At 40.4% G+C, this 25,860-nt stretch overlaps 2 protein-coding genes and 1 long non-coding RNA gene across 11 annotated transcripts in view; 1 reads left to right on the top strand and 2 right to left on the bottom strand.

Moving 5' to 3' along the window:
* The window catches only part of AGBL3 (AGBL carboxypeptidase 3), a 45,640-nt gene extending 32,233 nt beyond the window's left edge, over positions 1–13,407 (bottom strand). For both annotated transcript variants that reach the window (XM_066255272.1, XM_066255273.1), the window contains exons 1-6: positions 13,345–13,407; positions 11,797–11,857; positions 7,748–7,933; positions 4,371–4,478; positions 2,696–2,834; positions 601–1,380 (exon numbers count right to left, since the gene is read on the bottom strand). In XM_066255272.1, the coding sequence (XP_066111369.1) occupies positions 601–1,380; positions 2,696–2,834; positions 4,371–4,478; positions 7,748–7,933; positions 11,797–11,857; positions 13,345–13,407 (1,337 nt within the window). The remainder of the gene's footprint in view (positions 1–600; positions 1,381–2,695; positions 2,835–4,370; positions 4,479–7,747; positions 7,934–11,796; positions 11,858–13,344) is intronic.
* Positions 1–25,860, top strand: part of LOC136326430 (uncharacterized) — an 80,128-nt gene that overhangs the window by 45,842 nt on the left and 8,426 nt on the right. The window lies entirely within an intron of this gene.
* The window catches only part of CALD1 (caldesmon 1), a 223,395-nt gene continuing 219,411 nt past the window's right edge, over positions 21,877–25,860 (bottom strand). For 6 of the 7 annotated variants that reach the window (XM_066262332.1, XM_066262330.1, XM_066262338.1 and 3 more), the window contains one exon: positions 21,877–24,574. In XM_066262332.1, coding sequence (XP_066118429.1) covers positions 24,566–24,574 — 9 coding nt within the window. In that variant the 3' untranslated portion in view covers positions 21,877–24,565. The remainder of the gene's footprint in view (positions 24,575–25,860) is intronic. The other variant, XM_066262336.1, reaches the window with a different exon arrangement.

Genomic DNA, 25,860 nt, shown 5'->3' with positions numbered 1-25,860 from the left:
ACAGTCAGCAAATGATATAGCAGATTCCACTCTGGTATGTTTAACTCCAGCTCCACACACTTAATCTAGTGATTCAACAAAATTTTTACATATTATGTGCATTTTAGTATTCTGAATTTTTGGGAAAATTAAAAGGTGTTCCATTATTCGAAGGGAAAACAGAGCTATTATTCATGAAATTTTTAAATAGCTATGTAACCTGCAAATCAAAAGGCTCATTGTAGAGCAACGCATGATCAACATAGTTCCAGAAAGCTCTAGGAGATATAATTGATTTTCATGTATAAGGGATTCAAGGATCCCAAGGCAAACATCAGTGCCTACCATTAGCTGTAGCAAGAAGTCAAATATGGAATATGCACCTACAGAGCCATGAAAATGTTCTGGAGCCACTATCATTATTTAATAAAAGGCTAGTAAATCCAGTGGCAGAATGCCCGTAGGGTATAGAAGCAGAGTTAGGAAGAATGGAGTGGGGTGGTGGTGGGGGGAAGATTAAGTGGCTATAGTTAGTTACTAACATGAGTGGGATTGTGGGACCAACATTCTTACTACCAAGTTCACTAAATAAGCAGAGAGGAACTTTGAGGTTTATTTTACCTATGGATCATGTTCCGGGTATACCAAACGGAAGGGAATGATTCCTTCAGTAGGGAGGTATAGTTACGGTTTAAATCCCGTCCAGCTAAGGAACAGCGGTAATTCCCCACAATCACACCATCGGGATTCAGCATGGGTACCACCTTGAAGATGAAAGTGTCCCGAAGCAACTGCGCGTCACACGAGTCTCCTAAAATAAAATCTAGGAAGCCCTTCATGATCCAAGAGCTGTTGGTTTCTCCTGGATGTACCCTTGCAGTCAACACGATGGCCTTCCGCTTTCTTGAGTCAGCGTTCTTCAAGGGGGTGGTGATAGTTAAAACGTACACCATATTTCTAGCGAGCGTGGGGCACAAGATGCGTATTTTGCAAAACTTGGACCGTACCGGGTCCTTATGGATACTAGAGAGGTATTCTTGCAGGTTGGTGTAAGTGTAGGGATAGCAGTGAGCAAAGTAGCAGGTGTCTTTGTCGTGTGGAAACTGAAATGTCCATGTAAGAGAGAAGGAATGGCGCCGATCTTGCCTGGGGTTGTTCCTGTAATACTTGATTTGGTCTCCTATTCTCTGCCAGCCAGTATTATGAACCTTGGCCTCGGTTTCAGAATAAAAGAGTGGACGCATACCCCGACTGTAAAGACTGGCGGGCTTGGTGAAGTTGATAATTGTGAATCTGTAGACGATTCCTGCTTGGGTATTAGTGACCTGGAAATAGTACCACTGTGTGTGCTTATTTGTGAAGAGGTCAGGGCGCAAAGTCAGTTGGTATTCGAATTCTGCCCTAATACACAAAAAAGGAAGGGGAAAAAAGCAAATAAAAATGTAAAAATGACATTAGGTTTGAAATAAGAAAAACTATTTTATTTTTACCTATTCACAGAAAATGGTTTCTTTGGGGGGGAGGGGTTGGGCAGTAGAAACAATGGTTAGTCAGCATCTTAAATAGAAGTATAGCAAAAGATAGAAATTATCTCTTTTATTAGATGGTGAAACTGCTTGTATGCTAATTCTAAAGTCTTTTTATTATTATTCAAGAGTACGTAAAAGTGAGAATTTGATAAAAAATTATATTTTTGTCCAATTGTTTCCTAGAAATAATTGAAGAGTTCTTGAAACTGAATTAAAGTCCAATTTCTTTTTTCTTTTTACTTTAGATATATATATTTCTGTTTTCTATTAGATTCTAATTGCAGTAACCTGAAATAACGATCCCCGAGAACATTCAAATCATATACAAATTAATGCGACCACACAGGTTAAGACATTTTAAACACTGTGAGGACTGTATTTGATCACTATTTGTATTCCCTAGATTAGTCATTGAGAATACTTAAAGGCAAAAATAATTTTACTGTATATTACTTATAATTCAGGGTGGGGCTAAATTAGGTTTATATTTGTTTATATGAAACATAATACAATAATTAATAAGTAATACACAAATAAACTGTTTTGTATACTCACAACTATAAACCTACTTTTGCCCCACCTTGTATATGCATTATCAAACTTACCTGGTTAGTTGTGACCTTTTTCTTTACCAAGTATAGTAACTTTCTATTCATCAGCATCATGCACGTGTGTGTGTGTGTGTGTGTGTGTGTGTGTAGTTATAAACAGTGACCTAGTAATAGGTGGAATGAATTTGTTACAAAACCTTGATAGCTATTGAATCTAGGTGATAATATATGGTAGTTAATGTAGAAATTCATTATCCTCTATTATAAGTACATGTTTAAACATTTTCATTATAGAATTTTTTGAAAGACTGCCCTTGGATAGCATGTGTGTTCCTAAGTATATTTTATGAAACACTCATCCCAAGAACTACTCTAAGAAAAAGTTTGAGGAGTAATATGTGTCTGTGAGACAGTTCATATTGAAAATGTACAGTATGGAAACCTGCTTAACTTTAATTCACAGTTTTCAAAATTATTTGAACCTTTAATATCCACCTCCAGGGTACCCTTCTATTAGCATCTATACTTCAAGGAATTACAGTTCAGTGATGGATACTAAATATGTAATGTATCAAATACAGAAAACAATAAATAGCTGATGGTCTAGTTCCCTAAATAAACATAATTAAAACCTACACTTTGACTACCTTCTGTAGATTACCACTCTCAAACCTTGCTTCAAACATCAAAGTGTCGTCACAATCATCCACAGGTTGCCTCGGGGTTGTTCGGTTGCCCCCAACTCGGGAATACACAAAACAGGACTCTTTGTAAGCTGATAAGAGAAATAGGCCATAAAAGTATCAAGCCATGTCTAAAGTATAAGCTATTCTGCACAGAGTTTGGGGCTTCAGTACAAGTATAAGGGAAGTGTCACTAGAAATTTTAATTTGTATAGTAATTGATACTAATATATAGACATGTTGAAGTAAGAAAATCCAAAAATATTTAGGCTAGAAAAGCAATGCCTAAAAATAAATTTATATATTACATTAAAAGTACCCATTCCTCTTCTGATGATTATGAAATAATTGGTTCTGAAATTGACCTTTCACTATAAATGACTAGGAAACTGGACAAAAAAAGAGGAGCTAACTTTTTTTCATATATTTGAACAACACATAGACCAGAACTATATCGAATTTTTTTTTTTTTTTGTACTTTTCTGAAGCTGGAAACGGGGAGAGACAGTCAGACAGACTCCCGCATGCGCCCGACCGGGATCCACCCGGCACGCCCACCAGGGGCCACGCTCTGCCCACCAGGGGGCGATGCTCTGCCCCTCCGGGGCGTCGCTCTGCCGCGACCAGAGCCACTCTAGCGCCTGGGGCAGAGGCCAAGGAGCCATCTCCAGCGCCCGGGCTGTCTTTGCTCCAATGGAGCCTTGGCTGCGGGAGGGGAAGAGAGAGACAGAGAGGAAGGAGAGGGTGGGGGTGGAGAAGCAAATGGGTGCTTCTCCTATGTGCCCTGGCCAGGAATCGAACCCGGGTCCCCCGCACACCAGGCCGACGCTCTACCACTGAGCCAACCGGCCAGGGCCTATATCGAATTTTTGAAAGAAGATAAACACAGGAATTAAGCCCTGTGTTTAACCCTGGCTTTCTTCTTGTGAGTACTTTCTGATTCCATCTTAGGAAGGTGACACTTAAAAATAGTATAACAGTCTTAACGGGGCTGAGGAGGCACGATTATTGCTCGGGGCTGCTGAATTTGAGAGGCAGGGCACCAGGGAGAAGAGAGCTACAAGAAGCAAGGGGCGTCAACAGTTTACATGGTGTTTCCCCGGCCCTTTGCTGAGGGGTGGACTGCACACGCACAGGTGAGACTAAGCAGGATAGGAAAGAGTGCTACTGTGGGGATGAGACAAAGAGGATGTACAATTCTAGATCGTACTGGAGTTTCAACATAGCCAGAGTGGGAAGGTTTCACTAAGCACCTCGGACATTTAATCTGGACTCCAGAAAGGCTGTCCATGAGGCATAAGAACCACATCCAAGAGTAGGAACCATGCCCCAGTACTAAAGATGAAATGAACATATTATAAGTTGGCCCCATGAGAAAAATAAAACCAAGCCTGAAAGAAGCAAAATTATCTACCAGCAATTTAGCTGCCTACCAGGACAAAATTCAACATAAGTTTAAAACAGAATATAATAGAGACCCCTACAACATAGCCTTCACAATGTCTTGCATATGATAAAAAGAAAAATTACAAAGCATGCAGAGAAGCATGAAAATGTGATCCATGGTCACACACGCACACACACTATAAAATGTCATTTTATAGTGACACGTTTCATTGTGTACCCACCATCTTCAGCTAGATAGACCACTGTATTTTCCTTGGAGTTTGGATAAAGGGGTTCTATCTCCAGACCTGTTGGAACATACACTGGCTCAGGATAAGAAGGAGCCCAATCTGAAAAGAGACAGAGAGAGAGAGAGAGAGAGAGAGAGAGAGCAATAGAGAGAAAACATTACTTGAATATGAGAAAAACAAAACAGGAAAAATTTATTGTATATTTTCAAATTTTATGCTGGTAGATCTAGGCTAAAATTTAGAGTTTTGTGAGGGGGCTAAATATTACCAAGGATTCCCAGACAGTAACGATGAACAAAACCCTTTATCATTAGCATCCTGTCCTAAGTGATTGTAGTGTGTCACTCATGGTTATTCTGTGTTGTAAAAGATTGTGTACTAGAGTTTCTGTCTCTCCCGGACTCTGAGCTCTCGGACCTACCTCTGGGATCTCACTTCACCTTTTTTCTCCCTTTATTTGCATCTTCAGCATCTTGCGTGATAATGGTTGGCTCCTAAGCTTATGTACAATACATGTTCAAGTATCTCCTGTTTGCCAAAAGAAAGGCTATCCTGGGACCCCCGCCTTCTTCTTGACCTATACCAGCTTTTCTTTCCTTCATTATTTTTGAGACGAAGTTTCTTAAAAGTTGTCTAAACCATGCTCAAATGCATGGTCTTATTTTTGACCATGATCTTATTCAGCTGGAAATCAAAGACTCCACAGTCCAACTACCCTAGTTGTTGCCACATTTTTTTTTCTTTTTTCTTTTCAGGGACAGAGAGACAGACAGATAGGGACAGACAGGAACAGAGAGAGATGAGAAGCATCAATCATCAGTTTTTTTGTTGCAACACCTTAGTTGTTCATTGATTGCCCCCTCATATGTGCCTTGACCACGGGCCTTCAGCAGACTGAGTAACCCCTTGCTTGAGTCAGCGACCTTGGGTCCAAGCTGGTGAGCCTTTTTTTCTTTTTTTTTTTTTGCTCAAGCCAGATGAGCCCACGCTCAAGCTGGCGATGTTGGGGTCTCGAACCTGGGTCCTTCCGCATCCCAGTCCGATGCTCTATCCACTGCGCCACTGGTCAGGCTGTTGCCACATTTTTTTTTTAATTTTTTTTTTACAGAGACAGAGAGTCAGAGAGAGGGATAGACAGGGACAGACAGACAGGAACGGAGAGATGAGAAGCATCAATCATTAGTTTCTCGTTGCGCATTGTGACACCTTAGTTGTTCATTGATTGCTTTCTCATATGTGCCTTGACCACAGGCCTTCAGCAGACCCAAGTAACTCCTTGCTCGAGCCAGTGACCTTGGGCTCAAGCTGGTGAGCTTTTTGCTCAAACCAGATGAGCCTGCGTTCAAGCTGGTGACCTCGGGGTCTCGAACCTGGGTCTTCCGCATCCCAGTCCGATGCTCTATCCACTGCCCCACCGCCTGGTCAGGCTGTTGCCACATTTTTAGTGGAGAAAGAATCTGGTGATGATTCATTCTCCTACTTTTCTTTTTATTATTGGATTATGTGTGTCAGACTATGCTTGGCTCTGGTATTTTATATTTAGCAACATAAAATAATACACCATGACTAACTGAAGTTCATTCCAGTGATATACAGCTGGTTCAGTATTAAAGAACCTACTGGTATGATTCACCAAACTAATACATCAAGTGAGAACCATATGACACTTTCTAATCATGTTGAAAGGCATTTAATACAATTATAGTAATTATTCCTGGTAAAGTTTTTTAATAATAAAGAATAAATGGATACTTCCTTAATAAAATCAAAACCAAATTTATTTCTACCCACAAGCCAATATTTTGTGTAGAGAAAACACTTTAAAAGCATTCCCATTTAAAATGAGGAACAGGATGACTATAAAACTATTAAATATTTTTTGAAAGTATCAGTCAATGCATTCAGTCCAACCCCCCCCCCCAAAAGACAAGTATATGAGGTATACAAACTGGAAATGAGATTTAATTACATTACTCCTAGATGATATTGTATAAAAGCACAAGTACAATAACTTAAAAACTAGAAATAAAAGGTGAAAATTAATACACCAAAACTTAACTTTCCTCTATGAAACAAATTAGAAAATAACATGCAATAAAGATTCTATTTAAAATAGCAACAAAATATAATACCTAACAATAAAATTTAGAGGTAGTGCAGGAGAAAAAATTTAAATTATACTAAGGAAAATAAAGGTGTTGGAGACTGCAAGCTGACAGGGTCCTCGCTGTTTAGATTTTTGGGGGACAGAGGTGTGGGGGACTGGCAATAAGCTGACAGGATCCTTGCTGCCCATCCCCCCACCTCATTTGCTTCAATTGCTAAAGGCTAAGCTCTTCCCCACTACCTCTGACTGATTAAGTTGATAAAGGCAATTTACATGCCTTTCTGCACACCTCTGTGTTAGCTGTGTTTCCACTCATCCCATCCCCTATGTCCCTTGAAGAGACTGGAGGCAGTTTTCTTTTTATCCTTGTTTTTGTGAAGTTAAGATGTTATGCAGGGTGGAGGGTTTTCTGCACTGGGGAGAATTCTTGGGTTGCCTCAGAAACGTGACTTTGTTTCAGAATTCTCTTTGATTTGCTAATGACTTTGCTCTGCCCTATAAATAATGTGGTTTAGGGGTGGAGACTTGCTCTTGCAAGCTATCAGCTGTGCAAAGAGACCTCCTGATCCCATCCTTTTTCTCTCTGAGTTTATTTCTTCATTCCACACTGTTCTCAGTCAGGACCTGGACAATTACTAGCCACGCCTGTCTGTGGCATAAAAGAAAACTGGAATAAATAGTGAGATATTGGCCCTGGCTGGTTGGCTCAAAAGTAGAGTGTTGGCTCGGCGTGTGGAAGTCCCAGGTTCGATTCCCAGTCAGGACACACAGGAGAAGTGACCATGTGCTTCTCTACCCCACTCCCTTCTCTCTGTCACTCACTCTCTCTCTTCTCCTCCTACAGCCATGACTTGAATTGTTCGAGCAATTTGGCTTTGGGTGCTAAGGATGGCTCCATGGCCTCTGCTCAGGTGCTCAAATAGCTCGGTTGCCGAGTAATGGAGCAGTGGCCCTAGATGGGCAGAGCATTGCCCCTTAGAGGGTTTACTGAGTGGATCCTAGTCAGGGCGCATGAAGATACACTATTATAAAGGTGTCACTCTTTCTTTATATATGTAATGTGGTCACAATAAAGTTATTAGTATTAATTTTGGTACAACTAGGGAAGCTTATTTTAAATTCCATATAGAGATACATTATGGCTCACTTTACATCTCTGTTGGAAAGACTATTATAACACCAGGAGTCTTTTCATTAAAAACAAGGTTGGCAAAGTAAGTTTACTAATATGTTTGAGTTCTCCACACTGCTAAGGACATACCAATATGCTGGACTTTTTCATCAATGACCTCACAGTGGTACGGCCACCGTGAGGGGCTCAGTGGACCGAAAGAAGAGAGACCGTATAAATCTCGTGGCTCACGAAGATGAGGCACCCATTTCCCTAGCTGATATTCCAATAGCACCTGTGTACTCTGGGGAAAAAACGGGTCGCTGATAGAGTCAGCTGAAAAAAGATCCAAACACAATCATGAGTGTTAAGAAGCACCACTCCAATACCTATAATTTTTTTATATATTCCTTTTTTCTCTCCAATACCATTAATTTGTGAATACCTGTGGATATAAGTATAAATATTTTGTTATTCATGGCATTTAAAAAATAAAAGTACTAGCCCTGGCCGGTTGGCTCAGCGGTAGGGCGTCGGCCTAGCGTGCAGAGGACCTGGGTTCGATTCTGGCCAGGGCACACAGGAGAAGCGCCCATTTGCTTCTCCACCCCTCCGCCGCGCCTTCCTCTCTGTCTCTCTCTTCCCCTCCCGCAGCCAAGGCTCCATTGGAGCAAGGATGGCCCGGGCGCTGGGGATGGCTCTGTGGCCTCCGCCCCAGGTGCTAGAGTGGCTCTGGTCGCAACATGGCGACGCCCAGGATGGGCAGAGCATCGCCCCCTGGTGGGCAGAGCGTCGCCCCTGGTGGGCATGCCGGGTGGATCCCGGTTGGGCGCATGCGGCTGTCTGTCTGACTGTCTCTCCCTGTTTCCAGCTTCAGAAATATGCAAAAAAAAAATAATAATAAATAAATAAATAAATAAATAAATAAAAAATAAAAGTACTTAGGAAATTTTGTAACGATCTTCACAATAGGTAAAATAAATTGTTGATGTCAAATGCTATTTTTAAAATTTTTTCTTATTTATTGATTTTAGTGAGAGAGGAAGGGAGAGATAGAGACAGGGACATTGATCTGTTCTTAAAGGTACCCTGACTGGGGATTGAACTAGCAACCTCTGCACTTCTGGAAGATGCTCTAACCAACTAAGCTCTGCAGCTAGGGCAATATTAATTTATACTAGATTGTCACTCTGCTACTACGAAAACATTTTGGATTTTGATACGAATTGCATGTTTCTTGAGTTTTTCTAGCAAACTGTTTGCTGTTGAGTCTTCTTAATCACACCGAGCAACTACTTATGTAATAAATTAAATATACCCACTGAGCCCTGGCCGGTTGGCTCAGCGGTAGAGCGTCGGCCTGGCATGCGGGGGACCCGGGTTTGATTCCCGGCCAGGGCACATAGGAGAAGCGCCCATTTGCTTCTCCACCCCCCCCCCCCCCCCTTCCTCTCTGTCTCTCTCTTCCCCTCCCGCAGCCAAGGCTCCATTGGAGCAAAGATGGCCCTGGCGCTGGGGATGGCTCCTTGGCCTCTGCCCCAGGCGCTAGAGTGGCTCTGGTCGCGGCAGAGTGACACCCCGGAGGGGCAGAGCATCGCCCCCTGGTGGGCGTGCCGGGTGGATCCCGGTCGGGCGCATGCGGGAGTCTGTCTGACTGTCTCTCCCCGCTTCCAGCTTCAGAAAGAAAAAAAAAAAACCCACTGACCATGTTTCCTTACCACCTACTGGAACTATATTCTCAATGGTTGCTAGTGAACTCTCAGTCACAATGTTTTCTCAGTTCTCATTCTGGGGCTACTGTGCACAGCCCCAGGAACATAATTCACATAGAATACAATGGGGTTGTCCCAAGTAGGCAGTGCAGAACTCTCTCTTTCAATGGGATGACTGGGGCATCAGTTGATGTTGATCACCCTTCCTGAAACTCATTTCCTTTGTCCTTCATGATGCTACACTTCGGGTTTCTTCTCTACCTTTCACATACTTGGTTCCATTTGTCACACTGATTCCTCTTGCTCTTCCACCGATGAAATGTGGTTTTTTACCTAGAGTTAGTTCTTGGCTAGTTTTGTGTAATTGTAGATAGATCAGTTGGACTAGGAGTCAGACAAACTGAGTTCTAATCTACCACTTTGTTTCTTTTTTTTGCTTTTTAGATATTTTTTATTATTTATTGAGTTTAGGGAGGAGAGAGTGAGAGAGAGGCCATTGAGGAGAGGGGTGGGAAGTATCAACTTGTAGTTGCTTCTCATCTGTGCCTTGACCAGGCAAGCCCGGGGTTCCGAACCGGCAACCTCAGTGTTCCAGGTTGATGCTTTATTCACTGAGCCACCACAGGTCAGGCCTACTTTGTTTCTAACATGATTTTGGTTGGCCAATGCAACCTCTTTGAACATAAGCCTTACTACTTGTAAATATTACCCTCCATTGCTACTTCTGAAGATTGTTATATAGATCCATTTATTCAACAGAGTTTTTTTTTTTTTTTGAGAGAGACACAGAGGGACAGACAGGAAAGGAGAGAGATGAGAAACATCGATTCTTCACTGTGGCACCTTAATTGTTCATTGATTGCTTTCTCATATGTGCCTTGATGGGGGCAAGGGCTACAGCTAAACGAGTGATCCCTTGCCAGTGACCTTGGGCTTCAAACCAGCGACTATGGGGTCATGTCTATGATCCCACACTCAAGCCAGCAACCCCGTGCTCAAGTCGGGGACTTCGGAGTTTTGAACCTGAGTCCTCCAGGTCCTAGTCTGATGCTCTATCCACTGCGCCACTGCCTGGTCAGGCCAACCGACAGTTTTAAGCATCTGATATTCCATTACGTGAACAGACCATACTTTGTCTATTTGTAAATGTAAATTTGAGTCTATTGAACATGACTCAAAATGGCAACTATTTATGAATTAGGAAATAAAATTAGATCAGTATCTCATACTCTTTGTAAATGTAAATATAGTGAACATTTCTGAGAAATATTTTAGTGTATGTGAAAGTACAACTCTAAATGTATACATTTTTTGTTGGAGAGGCTGTGGAGAAAAAGGAACCCTCATACACTGTTGGTGGGAATGTAAAGTAGTACAACCACTATGGAGGAAAGTATGGTGGTTCCTCAAAAAACTGCAAATAGAACTACCTTATGACCCAGCAATCCCTCTACTGGGTATATACCCCAAAACCTCAGAATCATTGATACGTAAAGACACATGTAGCCCCATGTTCATAGCACCACTGTTCACAGTGGCCAAGACATGGAAACAACCAAAAAGCCCTTCAATAGAAGATTGGATAAAGAAGATGTGGCACATATACACTATGGAATACTACTCAGCCATAAGAAATGATGATATTAGATCATTTATAGCAAAATGGTGGGATCTTGATAACATTATACGGAGTAAAATAAGTAAATCAGAAAAAAACAAGAACTACATGATTTCATACATTGGTGGAACATAAAAACGAGACTAAGAGACATGGACAAGAGTGTGGTGGTTACCAGGTGTGGGGGGAGGGAGGACACAGGAGGGAGGGAGGGAGAGATTTAGGGGGAGGGGGAGGGGCACAGAGAAAACTAGACAGAGGGTGACGGAGGACAATCTGACTCTGGGCGAGGGGTATGCAACATAATTTAATGACAAGATAACCTAGACATGTTTTCTTTGAATATATGTATCCTGAATTATTAATGTCATCCCATTAACATTAATTAAAAAAAATTAAAAAAAAAAGTATACATTTTTAAAAATCAAATATACATCAAGATGCCCACATACACAGGTAAATTTGCAAATGAATGACTTTAAGGGAACTCTCTATACAGGCATACTTTATTTAAATAAAGATGCAGTTCTAAAACATTGTGCTCATTATAACACCAATTAATACTGTAAATGCATTAAAAGAGTTGGTTATTTAAAAAAATGTCAAGGTAAAGTCTTATGTTAAGTCCTTTATAAAGTATTGACCATTTTCATTTCGTTTCATTAAAAATCAGGTTTACCTAAAACAAACCTTGAAAGTTTTAACTCCAAAAGATTCTTGAAAAAGTGAATACATTTCTCTTTTTTCTCCAATAACAATAATAATTCTCTATATTATTCAATCTTTTTTTTCTAGCTTCCTCATATTGTGATTTTTCATTCACTCAAGGTCATATCATAAGAAGGGTGAATATGTAGATGAATTCAAACCTGTTAAAAGTGCACACTGGTGGAGATCTTCACTTATAAATTTCATGAAGGTATCCTCATCCTAAAACAAAAGAGTTTTAAAATACTTCTCTTTTAAAAAACCAACAGTTTCCAAATCCAGAAATGTGTTACTTCTAGTTTGTACTCAGAGTTGAGTGCATGTGTTTCATCATTAATTAAAAAATATATATATAAAGGGGCCCTGGCCAGTTGGCTCAGTGCTAGAGCGTCGGCCCGGCGTGTAGAAGTCCCGGGTTCGATTCCCCGTCAGGGCACACAGGAGAAGCACCCATCTGCTTCTCCACCCTTCCCCCTCTCCTTCCCTCTATCTCTCTCTTCCTCTCCCACAGCCAAGGCTCCATTGGAGCAAAGTTGGCCTCGGGTGCCAAGGATGGCTCGATGGTCTCCATCTCAGGCACTAGAATGGCTCTGGCCACAATGGAGTGGCGCCCTAGATGGGCAGAGCACCGCCCCCTGGTGGGCATGCTGGGTGGATCCCAGTCAGGCGCATGCAGGAGTCTGTCTGACTGCTTCCTGGTTTCTCAGTTCCAAAAAATACAAAAAAAAAAAAGAAAAAGTGTGTGTGTATGTATGTGTGTATGTGTATATATAATGATAAAATATATTACGGGTTACAAGTCTCAAAGCACACAACACTTCAAATATCCTGAAACCTTAAAGTTTTCATCTTTCATTCCTCTTCCACAGGTAAGGTCATATTAATGATTGTAGGGAAGAAATAAAGTTTAAAAGTTCTTGGTAAATTTGGCAATTTAAATTCAGAGGAATTAACAACAACAACAAAGAAGGGAACACAGGAAGCCATGGACTTAAAGGGTTTTACATCATTTGGGAGCTAGTTTTGGGACCTTAACTTACATACATGATAATTTATACTTTACTGAAATGGGAAGAAAATATCTCACAAATATGACTAGAACCAGACAAAATAGTTTAAAAACATTTTTTAAAATGTATTGGGATGACATTGGTTATAGGTTTCAGGTATACAATTATTTAATGTATCATCTGTATACTGCATAGTGTGTCCACCACCCCAACAGACAAAACATTCTTAAATACTGCATTTTGGTTTTTCCCCTTTTAATTCCCCCCTTTCCTTTGTTATATCAGACACGTTAAACCTATTATGGAGCTACACAGTAGGTAAAAACATAGGAGGTTACAGTATTTGATACATATTGTGGTGAACACAGTAGAATCAGTATGTATAAGAACGTGGACAGGCATCATAAAAAACAAACAAACCCTAATAATGATTTAATACACACATTTTACTACAACTTAGAAGAAATCCTAATTTTTTTTCTCGGAAAAACACTGTCAATGTTGGCTTTCTTTCTAGATGGGGCATACTGTACCCAGCAATATCTTAGCTTTAAATCAAAGTCTTTTCCTCAATGACAAGTGATTGAAACATCCAACTGATTCTTACAATTCAACTGATTTTATAATACTTTTTACCAGGAATCTGTGTGACAAAAGTTTTATCTCAAAATAAGTAAGATAAAGTTGAGGAAAACATACTGATTCATCTTGATCACTGATTGTTCCATCTGAATAGTCTTCCTCTTCTGAATCTTCCAACATCTCTTTAGTATTTGGCTTGAAATTTCTTTTATCATGTAGGTAGGCTGTAAAACAATTTCTAAGGAATTTACTGATGGGTTTCTTTTTAAACTGAAAGTGTTTATTACATTAAACTAGTACCCCAAGTATATTCAACTGTAGTTAATTGACAGTGGAATTCTTTTAAAAACTAAGTTATTAGGACACAGCTAAATAAACTTTCATTTCAAAGATTTGAAGAAATGTTTCATTTCTATGAGAAAGAGACCAAATCACAATAAAAGACAAGTAAATCATTTAATTGAAAAAGAATTTACAGGGTACAAAACCAAATCATTTACACCCTGTTATCTGTTATTTATATTTACAATTAAATAACAGAAAGCAGTAAGTTCAGAACAATCCTGATGCATTAAAAAGATAACAGGCCCTGGCCGGTTGGCTCAGCGGTAGAGCGTCGGCCTAGCGTGCGGAGGACCCGGGTTCGATTCCGGCCAGGGCACACAGGAGAAGCGCCCATTTGCTTCTCCACCCCTCCGCCGCGCTTTCCTCTCTGTCTCTCTCCTCCCCTCCCGCAGCCGAGGCTCCATTGGAGCAAAGATGGCCCGGGCGCTGGGGATGGCTCTGTGGCCTCTGCCTCAGGCGCTAGAGTGGCTCTGGTCGCAACATGGCGACGCCCAGGATGGGCAGAGCATCGCCCCCTGGTGGGCAGAGCGTCGCCCCTGGTGGGCATGCCGGGTGGATCCCGGTCGGGCGCATGCGGGAGTCTGTCTGACTGTCTCTCCCTGTTTCCAGCTTCAGAAAAATGAAAAAAAAAAAAAAAAAAAACAGAATCAAAGAAAAATTAGTTACTTATTCAGGCAGTGAAATGTTGCAGTAAATTTATTTTCTGCTTAATTTTCAATTGACCAACAGTTCAAATGCCTACAGCAGACTTTGTTCTTTATATTTTGGTTAATATTTTTGTAGATACAAAATATCTCTGTTCTAATATTCAATTATTTTGTCTTACCAAAATTTCTATAGCTATCAGAAGGTTGTATTGGCGATGACAATTATCCCTCACTATGCAAGTATCTACCCAAGTGTTTATTACTAAGACAATGAAATAATAGATTCTATTTTCGTTGAGGCCAAAGGAATTTACCAATTCCCAGTCTATTTACTAAGTTACTTTATTAAAAAAAAAACATGTTTTGGAACAAGGCTACATAGAAGAAAAGTCCAAGCTCCATATAACAAATAACTACAAATGCAACAGGGAAGTCTGTCTTAAGACCTTCAGGACTAAGAGGCTGAAGTTGCAGCCTGGGGCTTCACCATGATTATAGATTTGGGAAACTGGATTGGCATAAATCTCAATTCTATTTCCTCGCATGAACGTATGAGACACAGCAACGTAAGACAGGTCAGGGGTCTTCCTGTCTAGGAGGTTCTTACTAAATGCTATTCTTGCTAAATAAACTGTAGGTACAGTATTTTGCAGAGGAGGCTGTAACTTGAGGAACCTGACTGGCACCCAGCCAGATGAAGTGAGCCAATTGCAAAGAAGAAATCAGCGTGTAATTAACCAACCGGAGTCCTAAAGCGATGGCTAAGCCTCTCAGGGGGAGACAGACCTTTGGATGTGAATTCCCTTAACTTGCTATAAATAAATAACTTAACCCAGCCACAACCACATCTCTTTCGTGCATAGAGCACCCCAAGCAGCCAACTTCTTGGATAGGGTAGCACCAACTGCCCTGACCTGCTATAAAGTAAAACCTGAGCTTCAGGAGGCTCACACTGATGATCTAATGGGCCCTCCACGTGTATCTTCCACAGCTGAGGCAGAAAAAGCAACAGCAGGCGCCACCACGCCCAGCCACGCCGCGCAGGTCTGCGGGCAGGCACGATGACTTTCTCGGTGGGCACGATTAAGCCACAACTCTTAGTGTCAAAAGCGTTCCTCCCACGCTCACGCTTGGACATCATAGTGCCGGTAGCAGCTCATTTTTCAGGGGGAAGGGGTCTGTCCACGTGCGCTGTGTTTCCTGCAAGCGGCGCCCCGACTGTGATCTGCTGTCTTTCAGAACCACGCACTTCACTGTCCTGCCTCGGCCGGCCTCTTGTTCCCGCCCCAAGTCCTCTGGCCAGGCCAGTTGTTTCTTCCGCGCCCGGAGCAGCCCGAGATAACGACGGGCCCAGTTTAGCTGCTCCAGCCACGCCCTTCACCATGAGGCAAAGCGGCACGTTACCAGGGCAACGGGACCACCCTCGCGAGATTCCGGGCGGATCTCATAGCGAGATGGGAAAGAGCCGCAGCGAGATTTCAGCCTGAGAAACGGAGACCCTGGGGAATGATGGAACTAGGGGCAGAGAGATGCTTTAGCTGGGTGAAAATAACAGCCCAGGGTCTGGTGGGGTTGGGCTGGCAGGAAATTTAGGAGGAGAAGGCACGACAGTGATTTGTTCTTGGGTTCTGCACGACCTGAAGTGTCAGGACAGACTGGTTCGGACTGGTGCTTTTTTGGTCTTTATTTGTAACCTACGCAGAGCTGCGTTCTGCACGATTGAGGGACTAATCTTTATTCAATTCAGAAATGTAAATTTTCTCTTTAAATACTTGACAGAAGAGTCAGATATACTAGGGTCAGCTCTGAAAGTTACCAGCTCAGAGATTCTTTAAATATTATATAATCATCATTAGGTACCTTATTGAACCTGAAGTCATTTATTGAATCTGGTAGGCCACCGCACAAATCACTTCACAGGTGTGGCCTCATCTAATTAAATATGATCTTCCCATAACAGACTTAGACATTATTTCTCTACCTCCCATCTTGATTTTCTCCTGATCTTCTGCTTGATAATATATATATATAAAAGTTCTCAAGTAGTGTAGCTAGGAAAAAGTCTTCAGGTGTTCGATTCTGACCTGGGGCATTATATGTCATTTGATTTGTAGGAGTGTAGAAATGGAGGTCATGAATTATAGCAAGTTTGAAAGTAGAATAAAGGGCAAAGCATTTGGACTTAAGCATGGGAATGGGTCGATATTTTTAGATTTTGTAAGTTTCTGAAAAATAACAGGTTTGGGTTTTTTTTTTTGAGGTCAGCAATTTACAAGTTTGGACATTCCAGAAAACAAAACAAAACCAGAGCACATGGCAGATAAAGTTCTCTTGAAAGATAGTTGCCCTTTATAATTGTACCTTGTTTCATGCCATAAGTAGGTTACTGAAGGTGCCACGAGCAGATAATTTTTATATACAGAATCTCTTTTTTTTCTGTTGGATTTTAGAGCCATGGTTATGAGCCACAGGATGTCAGATATACAGAGTAAAGATCCAAGAAATGATCTAACCAGGATACCTAAGAAATTAATAGCAGAGCTGGGATTGAATCATGATTTTTAGTCCAAATATTTTACATGGTCATATTTCAAGTAGTCTTATAGAGAAAAGATATTTTAGTGCATAAAAATACTTAGAAAAAAAATTTAAAAACCTGAAAAATCATAATTCTTCCATTAATTAAAATATTTATTGAATGCCCACTTCCTGTCGGGGACAGCTCCTGGTGTAAGGCGGTTGCATGGAGGTTATATACTTTTAGGAAAAGGCAGACAAACCAGTTGAAGGCAAACAAACACCCAGGTGATGATGACTGCTATGAAGAGAAATAAGCATAGGGAGTGACGTGGGTGGGAGGTCTTTGGTGCAGGGGTTGCTCTTTTGATGGGGTGTACAAGGAAGCTTCTCTGGCCAGGAGGTATTTGAGCAGAGACCGGAAGTAAGTAAAGGGATGGGCCATGTGGATGTCTAGGGGAAGACCTAGCCAGGTGGGGAAAGCAGCAAATACCAATGCTTCGAGACCAGTGCTGTGAGTAATGCTGGGCAGTACTGTTCAACCAAAGCTTGGCTGAAGTCGGTATCATTTTAAGGAAAGAGATTTCATTAGGACTTTTTTCTTACCTAATAAGTTAAACATGGTTTTCTTAAACAACTGTTTCTTTTTAAACTCTTGTTTCGTTTTCTTTCTTTTCTACTCTATTACAAATAGTAGTATGTAGTCGAGATGAAATTCTTTGCATTTAGGTTTAAGTGGAGGTCATACCTGGAGTAAACTTTTCCCAAGGACTTTCTGTCAGTCTGAATTTTTTGTTCTGCTTTTCTCTGTTCTTATTAGAGAAGGTTACTGGACAGATTCCTCCTGCGGCCAGCTTAAACCTTTGGGAAGGCAGCATTACCCCTACAACAACTTTTCCTCAAATTTTCAGTTAATTTATGAACTCCAAACATTCAGTATAAAAGGAATATAATAGGCCCTGGCTGGTTGGTTCAGTGGTAGAGCATCGGCCTGGCTTGCAGGGGTTCTGGGTTCGATTCCCGGCCAGGGCACACAGAAGCGCCCATCTGCTTCTCCATCCCCACCTCCTCTCCTTCCTCTCTCTCTCTCTTCCCCTCCCGCAGCCAAGGCTCCATTGGAGCAAAGATGGCCCGGGCGCTGGGGATGGCTCCTTGGCCTCTGCCCTAGGCGCTAGAGTGGCTCTGGTCACAATAGAGCAACGCCCCGGAGGGGCAGAGCATCACCCCTGGTGGGCGTGCTGGGTGGATCCCGGTCGGGCGCATGCGGGAGTCTGTCTGACTGTCTCTCCCCATTTCCAGCTTCAGAAAAAAAAAAAAAAAAAAAAGGGAATATTATAAAAGTAGAGGAAGAAAAGAAGAAAAACCAAAACAAGACTCTAAAAGGCACAATGATCAGTGTGGGAATCAGGATTTTGGCAACATGACCAAATGTAAGTTGTGTTAAGACTAGTTTATTTTGTCTACTTATTTTGAGTGTATTGAGCAGAGACTTAAATGAGAATATGAAGTGACTAGACAGAGTTATTTATGACATCACAGAAGTTAGTGGTTATGTGGCTATAGAGGTCTTGTCCCAGTTTGGCTGAAGAAACCATACTAGGTCCTGGGAGCCCTGGGGTCACCCATCTAGTATTCATCTTGGCCTTTCTCAGACTGTCTGGGTCTAGGAAGACCCAGGATAGGGCTAAACCTCTCAAGCTGTGTCTAAGCTCAAATCATGAGATCTGTCCCAGCCAGTCGATTGACCAAGACTCAGCTCAACGGTCATTCCCACAGTGAAATCTTTTCTAATCCTTCTATCGTTGGTAAAATTAGTTTGCATAATTAGTTTGTAGAATACGTCTAAGTTTGGGGACCAGAGGAAAGCATCATTCTCTTAAACACTTGGCAATGAGGTAGTAAAAGTGCTGCCTGACTCTTCTACAAAAAATAAAGTAGTTCCCAGGGTCAGTGTGAAGTCTCATGCTTTTCAAGGGATCCTCATCGCTTGTGAGATTGTGGGGCCTACACGTTAGGAACCTGGGCTCAGGAGCCAATTGCCTGGGTTAAGATATTCTGCCACTTAATATCCACATAACCTTCAGCAAGCTTTTTAACTTCTCTGTGTTTCAATTTATTTACATGCAAAGTGGGAATAACCCAGTAATACCTATCATGTTATGAGGATTACATGAGAAAAATAACATGTAAGTGCTGTGCACTTGGTAAGGGCTCAATAAATGTTAGCTGTCATTACCATTTGACTAGCTGACCTCCAATTGGTGACAGTGACACCATATCCCTCTGATACTTGAGCACCTACTTGCCTTGCTGCAGTGCTCCCTGGAATTAAAAAAATTATTGATTTTAGAGAGAGAGGAAGGGAGAGATAGAAAAACATCGATTTGTTGTTCCATTTATTTATGTATTCATTGGTTGATTCTTGTGTATGCCCTGACTAGGGACTGAACCTGCAACCTTGTATCAAGATGATGTTCTAACCAACTGAGCTACCTGGCCAGGGCTGCATGATTTTTATCTTAGTACCTTCAGGAAGAAATGATTGAATGAAGGTTTTTAAATCTAGGTAGAAATGATCAGTTGGGACTTCTAAAACCCATTTCAATGAAATATTTCTGGGGAAGAAATTTCTAGATAACAAAAACTGACATCACTTAAAAGCATGCTTTGGCAAAATTCTATTACATCTGTATTAGAGTAAAGTAAGAGGCCAACAGTCTTTATGGAGCCGAGATGCAGGGTTGAGTTGCTACAGGAATTATAAATCTGGGAATAAAAATGTCATAAGACAAATTAATCTATCAGATCTCTAGGAACTCTACAAAAATTGACAACAGTACATCTAGCAGAGTTTATGAACTGCATTTCTCAGGAAATCACCTTATCACTTACCAAGCACTGCTATATGTCGAACACTGGGTATATTGCTGAGGGTACGAAAGAAAATAAAGCAATTTTTTTCTCTCTGCTTACCTTAGGTTGAAGTATTCTCTACTCCCTCTAAATCCTGAATTATATATTGCATAATTGTCAGTTATGTACTAAAACCTTGCAATATTTTATCTTAAATTCTTGAATCGTTACTCAATATCTTGTCACATTTTATGTCTATTATTTATAATTTATTTACCCACGAGAACAACGTAATTGTTCCCCAGAGAGCAGGCAAGCGGTGGTCTTTATGAAGACCAGATTCCTTTGAGCTCATCCTTACACTCTGGAATGAGCTCTTTGGGAACCCATGATCTGGAAGTAGTTTAACAAATCCTCATCCTTGACAGTTGAAGATTCTTTTGTCCTCTGGCCCCACTGATTTGCCAGAAGTCTAGCCCAGCCTCTCAGCTGCCTCTTGTAGTTCAGCATTTGCTTGGAAGCAGAAGAAATCCTGGCACAAAGGTGAGGAAAAAGCAACAGCTGGCACATAACTAGGATGCTATTTCAATGCAAAAATATCAATGATTCTATTAAATATAAAAGGACTAAATTCTTTAGTAAAAGCTCAAAGATGATCAGACTGGATTGAAACCTGGGTTCAAACCATATGATTTTCAAAGATAGGCATCTAAAACTGGATGATGGTTGAAAGTAAGTTGGTGTACAAAGTTATATTGTGCATGGTAACCAAAAGAATACCACTAGAGCAATATTAAGAATAGAAAAAATAAAGGCAGACGTCTTTTCTACACATAGAAATCCAGTTCATAGTGATAAAATATTTAAATCACTAGGAATATATAATGATTCTCTAGAGCTGTATATGCACCTAAAACATGACCTTAAAATATGGAAAATAAGTTTATTTCTCCATAAGGAGAAACAGATAAATCCATAATCACAGTGGGAGGTTTTTACATTTTTCCCCCCTCAGTAATAGAACAAAGGAACAAAAATAATCAGGAAGGATACAGACTGTTTGGACAACACAGATAATAAGCTTGACACAAATTAAGACCTCATTAGGTCATCTTTTCTGGAAGAACACATACTTAGGATCATGAGATCTTTTCTTTCTCATCCCATTCTTCCATTTGGAACACACATGGAAGCAAGGGTAGGAAAAAACCCTCCAATACACCTGTTTCTACATCACACAATAGACCAGGGGGTCCCCAAACTTTTTACACAGGGGGCCAGTTCACTGTCCCTCAGACCATTGGAGGGCCAGACTATAAAAAATACTATGAACAAATCCCTATGCACACTGCACATATCTTATTTTAAAGTAAAAAAAATAAAACGGGAACAAATATAACATTTAAAATAAAGAACAAGTAAATTTAAATCAACAAACTGACCAGTATTTCAATGGGAACTATGCTCCTCTCACTGACCACCAATGAAAGAAGTGCCCCTTCCGGAAGTGCGGTGGGGGCCGGATAAATGGCCTCAGGGGGCCGCATGTGGCCTGCGAGCCGTAGTTTGAGGACCCCTGCAATAGACTATAATATCGTTGTAAAATTAATTTACATCCACCTCTAATCCCGCACCTTGGTATTAGTCCTACAGATTGTATTCTTTTCATTGCTTAATTTTGTGAATTGACTTTGATGATAACTATCTTATTGTCTGCACATATGCCATCGTTCTTCTTGGTAGAACCTGGCAGTAAAAAGTACTAAGTATTTTTTTTAAGTTACAGCAACTTAGTTAATTCTGTCCATCTTATGGGCAGGTTTTAGGGATGGTTCAGGAGCTCTGGACTCTCCGTTTCAAACCTTTCTGGGAAGAATCTCAGATTTCAGACCAAGGAATGCTACATAAATGTGCAAAATTGCTATGAAGAAACACCTTTAAATAGAAATGTAGTTAATTGCCACTGCCTTGCCAACAGTAAGTATTCTGCAAACAAATGATATATATTAAATGGGTATTTCTACTATAAAAGACACTCTCTTTGGGGAAACAGTACTGCTGTCCCAGGAGCAAGAGGGGTGGTGTGTGAACACTGGGACTGGAGGAACATTTGATATTTTTGGAAGAATTTTTAAAATCTCTTTAACCTTTTCCATACATGTTTGGTCAGTTGTCCATACCAGAGCAATTTTCAATATTGTGGTAAAAAATTGCCTGTATAAGATTAAAAAAAAAAAAGAATATGAAATGGCTTTTCTTCTTTAAAGAATGAAACCAAGACTCAATCTGAAATAGTTTGCTGTGCTATCTCTTTATTACAACAGATATAACTCTTAGCATTAATATAGTACATAAAAACAAATGAGGCAAGGCATTTGGAGGAATTCCATTTATTGTGGATGCATTTTCACAATATATATTTATTGCAGCGATCAACTGTCAGTGAAAAATATCAAGTGTTTATAAAATCCTTAGGAATGGCAGATTCACAGAACATGCTAGTCACTTTGCAGTTTTACCTCTTAAAGTTAAACAAAGAGAATTGTAATTGAACAGGTAAACATGGGATTGTTTTTTTTCCAAAAGATTAAAATCCAAACTGAGCAAAATTCTACCCTAAAACTTATTCCATCCAGATATTGGAATAAAAGTCAGGATTGATATATCCTCTTCTCAACTTTAGACTTTCTAGAAAAAAAAAAAATATATATATATAATAGTGATCAGGAGAAGCTCTCATTCAAAAGTACAACAAAGCAATGTTACATCACCATGGGCCTTAATTAAAATGGATCCATTTCACTCCAATGATGGAAGTCAAAGTTGAATTAGGTACAACATTTGGATTCTAGTTTATCTTATCATAGACTCGTATCTACTTTGTTGTGGCTGGATGACTTGTGCAAGCTTGGTGGTTTTTCCTTCCTTTGACCCAGGTGTGTTAAAAGCTAGATAATTCAACTACTCTTTACTGATTTTTGAGAACAATAAGACTTTGCAAGGCCATGGTCATTGCATTGTTCACGCCAGTCCTTCCCTGGGCTAGCTCTCCCAGGGGAATACTGTAGATTAGGAAATAGTCATTTGGGAGGCTCCCTCATTGTGGTAAAACAACTTTGGTTCAGTCAAATGAGGTATAAGTTTATAGAACTACACTATGTTATCGCTATGATAAATCATATTGCCAAGACCCTGGAGTACTTTTACCATCTAGTGCAGCAGTTTTCAACTGGTGTGCCACAAGAATTTTCAAAACATGCAGGAGCTGACTCTGTAGTCAGGGGCATCAACCTCTTTTCCTTAGACTATCAAAGAAAAAGAATGACAACAGTCAACACAACAATAGCCATCCGGTGTGAATGAATCAACATTATACCTATTTTTTTTTTGTCAGATTGGCAAAAGATGTATTTTTTGGTATGCTGCAGAATTTTAGGAATTAGTTTGTGTGTGCCATGAGATGAAAAAGGTTGAAAATCGCTGATCTATTGTGAAGAATGGATAAACACTTATAAGCTAAAGTAAGATCTGCTGTCTCGATTGCATGCGTAAAAAAGATGAATTGATCAAGACTTTTGGGGAAAATGGTAAAACCAGTAGAAGTTACATTTATTTTTGCGATTTCAACACTATCAACTTATGGCGAGTACCAATGGCTAATCATAAAAGTACAAACATTTAATTAAAAAAATAGTTCAGTATATTAAAGCTGGAGGGACTGTCATGACTCCTAAATATTGGATTCTGCTTACTTTTCTTGTTTCCAGACATTAGCCAGAGTTGGTGTTTGTATACCTATGGAATTCCATCTGTACAACCTTGTCACTAAAATTCTCTTTAGATTTTAGACAAGGAAGAGACCTCAGCTAGCATCTAGGACAACCTCTTGTGAACTTGATAACAGAATAAAGTTTTCCCTAAGCTTTGAGGTTGGCCCAGATGGTAGATTAACATTCACCTTGGATGTCAAGATTGCTTTTAATTATAAGCTAAATACTATGTTTTATAGAAAATGTCAATTCATTTTGACATTTCAAATCTCTCTTTTTATTTTTATAGGTTATATCGGGCATTGAAAAACGTATCGATACCAATTCTGCCATGTCTCCATTGGCCAATATGACTATTAATATAAGACTGTGACTTTTAATTTTTGAAAAGCTGTGATATTGGCTAGTTACAAGGACATACTGCTAAATATAATAGCCTAGCACATAAAAAAGCTTTCTACCATTAGTGTGTTTGTATACATGTATGCACAGACATGCATGATCAAGGTCATCTAAAATGTGATTTACTATCACTACCAAAGAAATCCACAAAGCAACCAACCTAAAGAAATCAGTACCACTGTCTTCTAACCTCATTATCCAATGTAGATATTCACCAAGCATGAAAAAAGTAATACCTTAACAGTACATTAAAAAAAAAAAAAAGACAATCATTATCGCAGTATCGCAAATCTGAAACGGGTTACTTTCAGAAAGTGTTACAATTGCCTCGAAGATAATTTCTTCCATGCTTTAAAGTGCAGAAACAACATGACTTCTGTATTTAATTAAAAACGACACAAAAAACAAAACACCAAAAACGCACTATGGTTTGCTTTTCTGGATACTGCACACATTTCTCAGGCAATTTCAACTTGACCCTCCTTTTGTTTGACTTCCGGTGTGGTTGGCCTCACTGTTCAGGCAGAGTGATGATGATCAGTAGAAAAGTATTTCACAGCATGGGTTTCTATAAAACAGGCTCCTGTGCAAAGGCAGTACTTTTACCATGAACTTCTCTAGACTGTGATTATTAAATAGAGTGATAATATACATGGGTTTACTGGGATAATGAAAAATAAAACCAAAGGGAAATTAACCCAATTTAGGAAATGAACATAAATATAAAACAGAGCACATGAGCCCTCTTCCACTGAACTGGTCCGGCGTCTTGAGTGGCTATTCTGGCTCCTTTCTGGAACTGTCTCAAACCTGCTAAGAGAAGAGAGTTTTAAATCGGCAGGTCACGGGTCCAGCCAGATGTTTCGTGTCAGAAGGAAAAAAGAGTTATTATATGGCAGAAATAACTATTTATGAAAGGGAGGATTATTGTTGGCATTCTATTCAAATAGGTCCCTCTTAAAGTCGTTTCTTTGGCTATTTTCACTTTGTTCTTCTCCCTTTCCTCCCTCCTTTTCTACCTTCCTCTCCTTTATATTCCCTTTTCTCTATCTTGATATTTAACCTTGCTCAGGGCATTCAGTCAGGTTATTTTTTTTTTAACTCCACTATCAGGGCCAGGGATCTATAGTGCACATTCCCAAACACACATGTGACAGAATGACTCAGTCTTGGCCACATCAAGGCCCGATGGTTAAGTGGAATATGCTTGTCTTGAGTTTTCTTCTGTTCTTCCCCACCCTTCTCGTTCTGATAGCCCTACCCTTGAAATTTATACAACTCAGTCTTTTTTGTGTACCACTTCTTTCCCCCAGCTAGCTGCTAAAAATCCTCACTGAGGCATTCACAAATATTAAAGTACAGTCAGTCCCTTGGTATACTAGGGGGATTGGATCCAGGACTGCCACTGTCACCAAAGTCCATGGATACTCAAGTCCCTTAGAGAAAATGCCATAGTAGTTGTATACAGTGTGTCCGTAAAGTCATGGTGCACTTTTGACCGGTCACAGAAAAGCAACAAAAGATGATAGAAATGTGAAATCTGCACCAAGTAAAAGGAAAACCCTCCCAGTTTCTGTAGGATGATGTGGTAGCATGTGCGCATGCGCAGATGATGATGTAACACCATGTATACAGTGGAGCAGCCCATGGCCATGCCAGTCGAGATGTGGATGGTACAGAGGAAAGTTCAGTGTGTTCTGTGGCTCGCTAAATTTGAATCCGTGACCAAAGTGCAACGTGAATATCAGCGCGTTTATAACGAAGCACTACCACATAGGAATAACATTACTCGGTGGGATAAGCAGTTGAAGGAAACCGGCAGTTTGGTGGAGAAACCCCGTTCTGGTAGGCCATCAGTCAGTGACGAGTCTGTAGAGGCTATACGGGATAGCTACCTAAGGAGCCCTAAAAAACCTGTGTGTGAGCCCACATCGAACTGCACTGAATAGGTATGAAACTGGGAGAGTTTTCCTTTTATTTGGTGCAGATTTTACATTTCTGTCGTCTTTTGTTGCTTTCCTGTGACCAGTCAAAAGTGCACCATGACTTTACGGACACACTGTATAATCCGTATACATTAAATGCTCTCTAGATTACTT

This window comes from Saccopteryx bilineata, chromosome 2 (assembly GCF_036850765.1).
Source record: "Saccopteryx bilineata isolate mSacBil1 chromosome 2, mSacBil1_pri_phased_curated, whole genome shotgun sequence".
Classification (NCBI taxonomy): domain Eukaryota; kingdom Metazoa; phylum Chordata; class Mammalia; order Chiroptera; family Emballonuridae; genus Saccopteryx; species Saccopteryx bilineata.
This window is presented reverse-complemented; position numbering and strand designations above follow the sequence as displayed.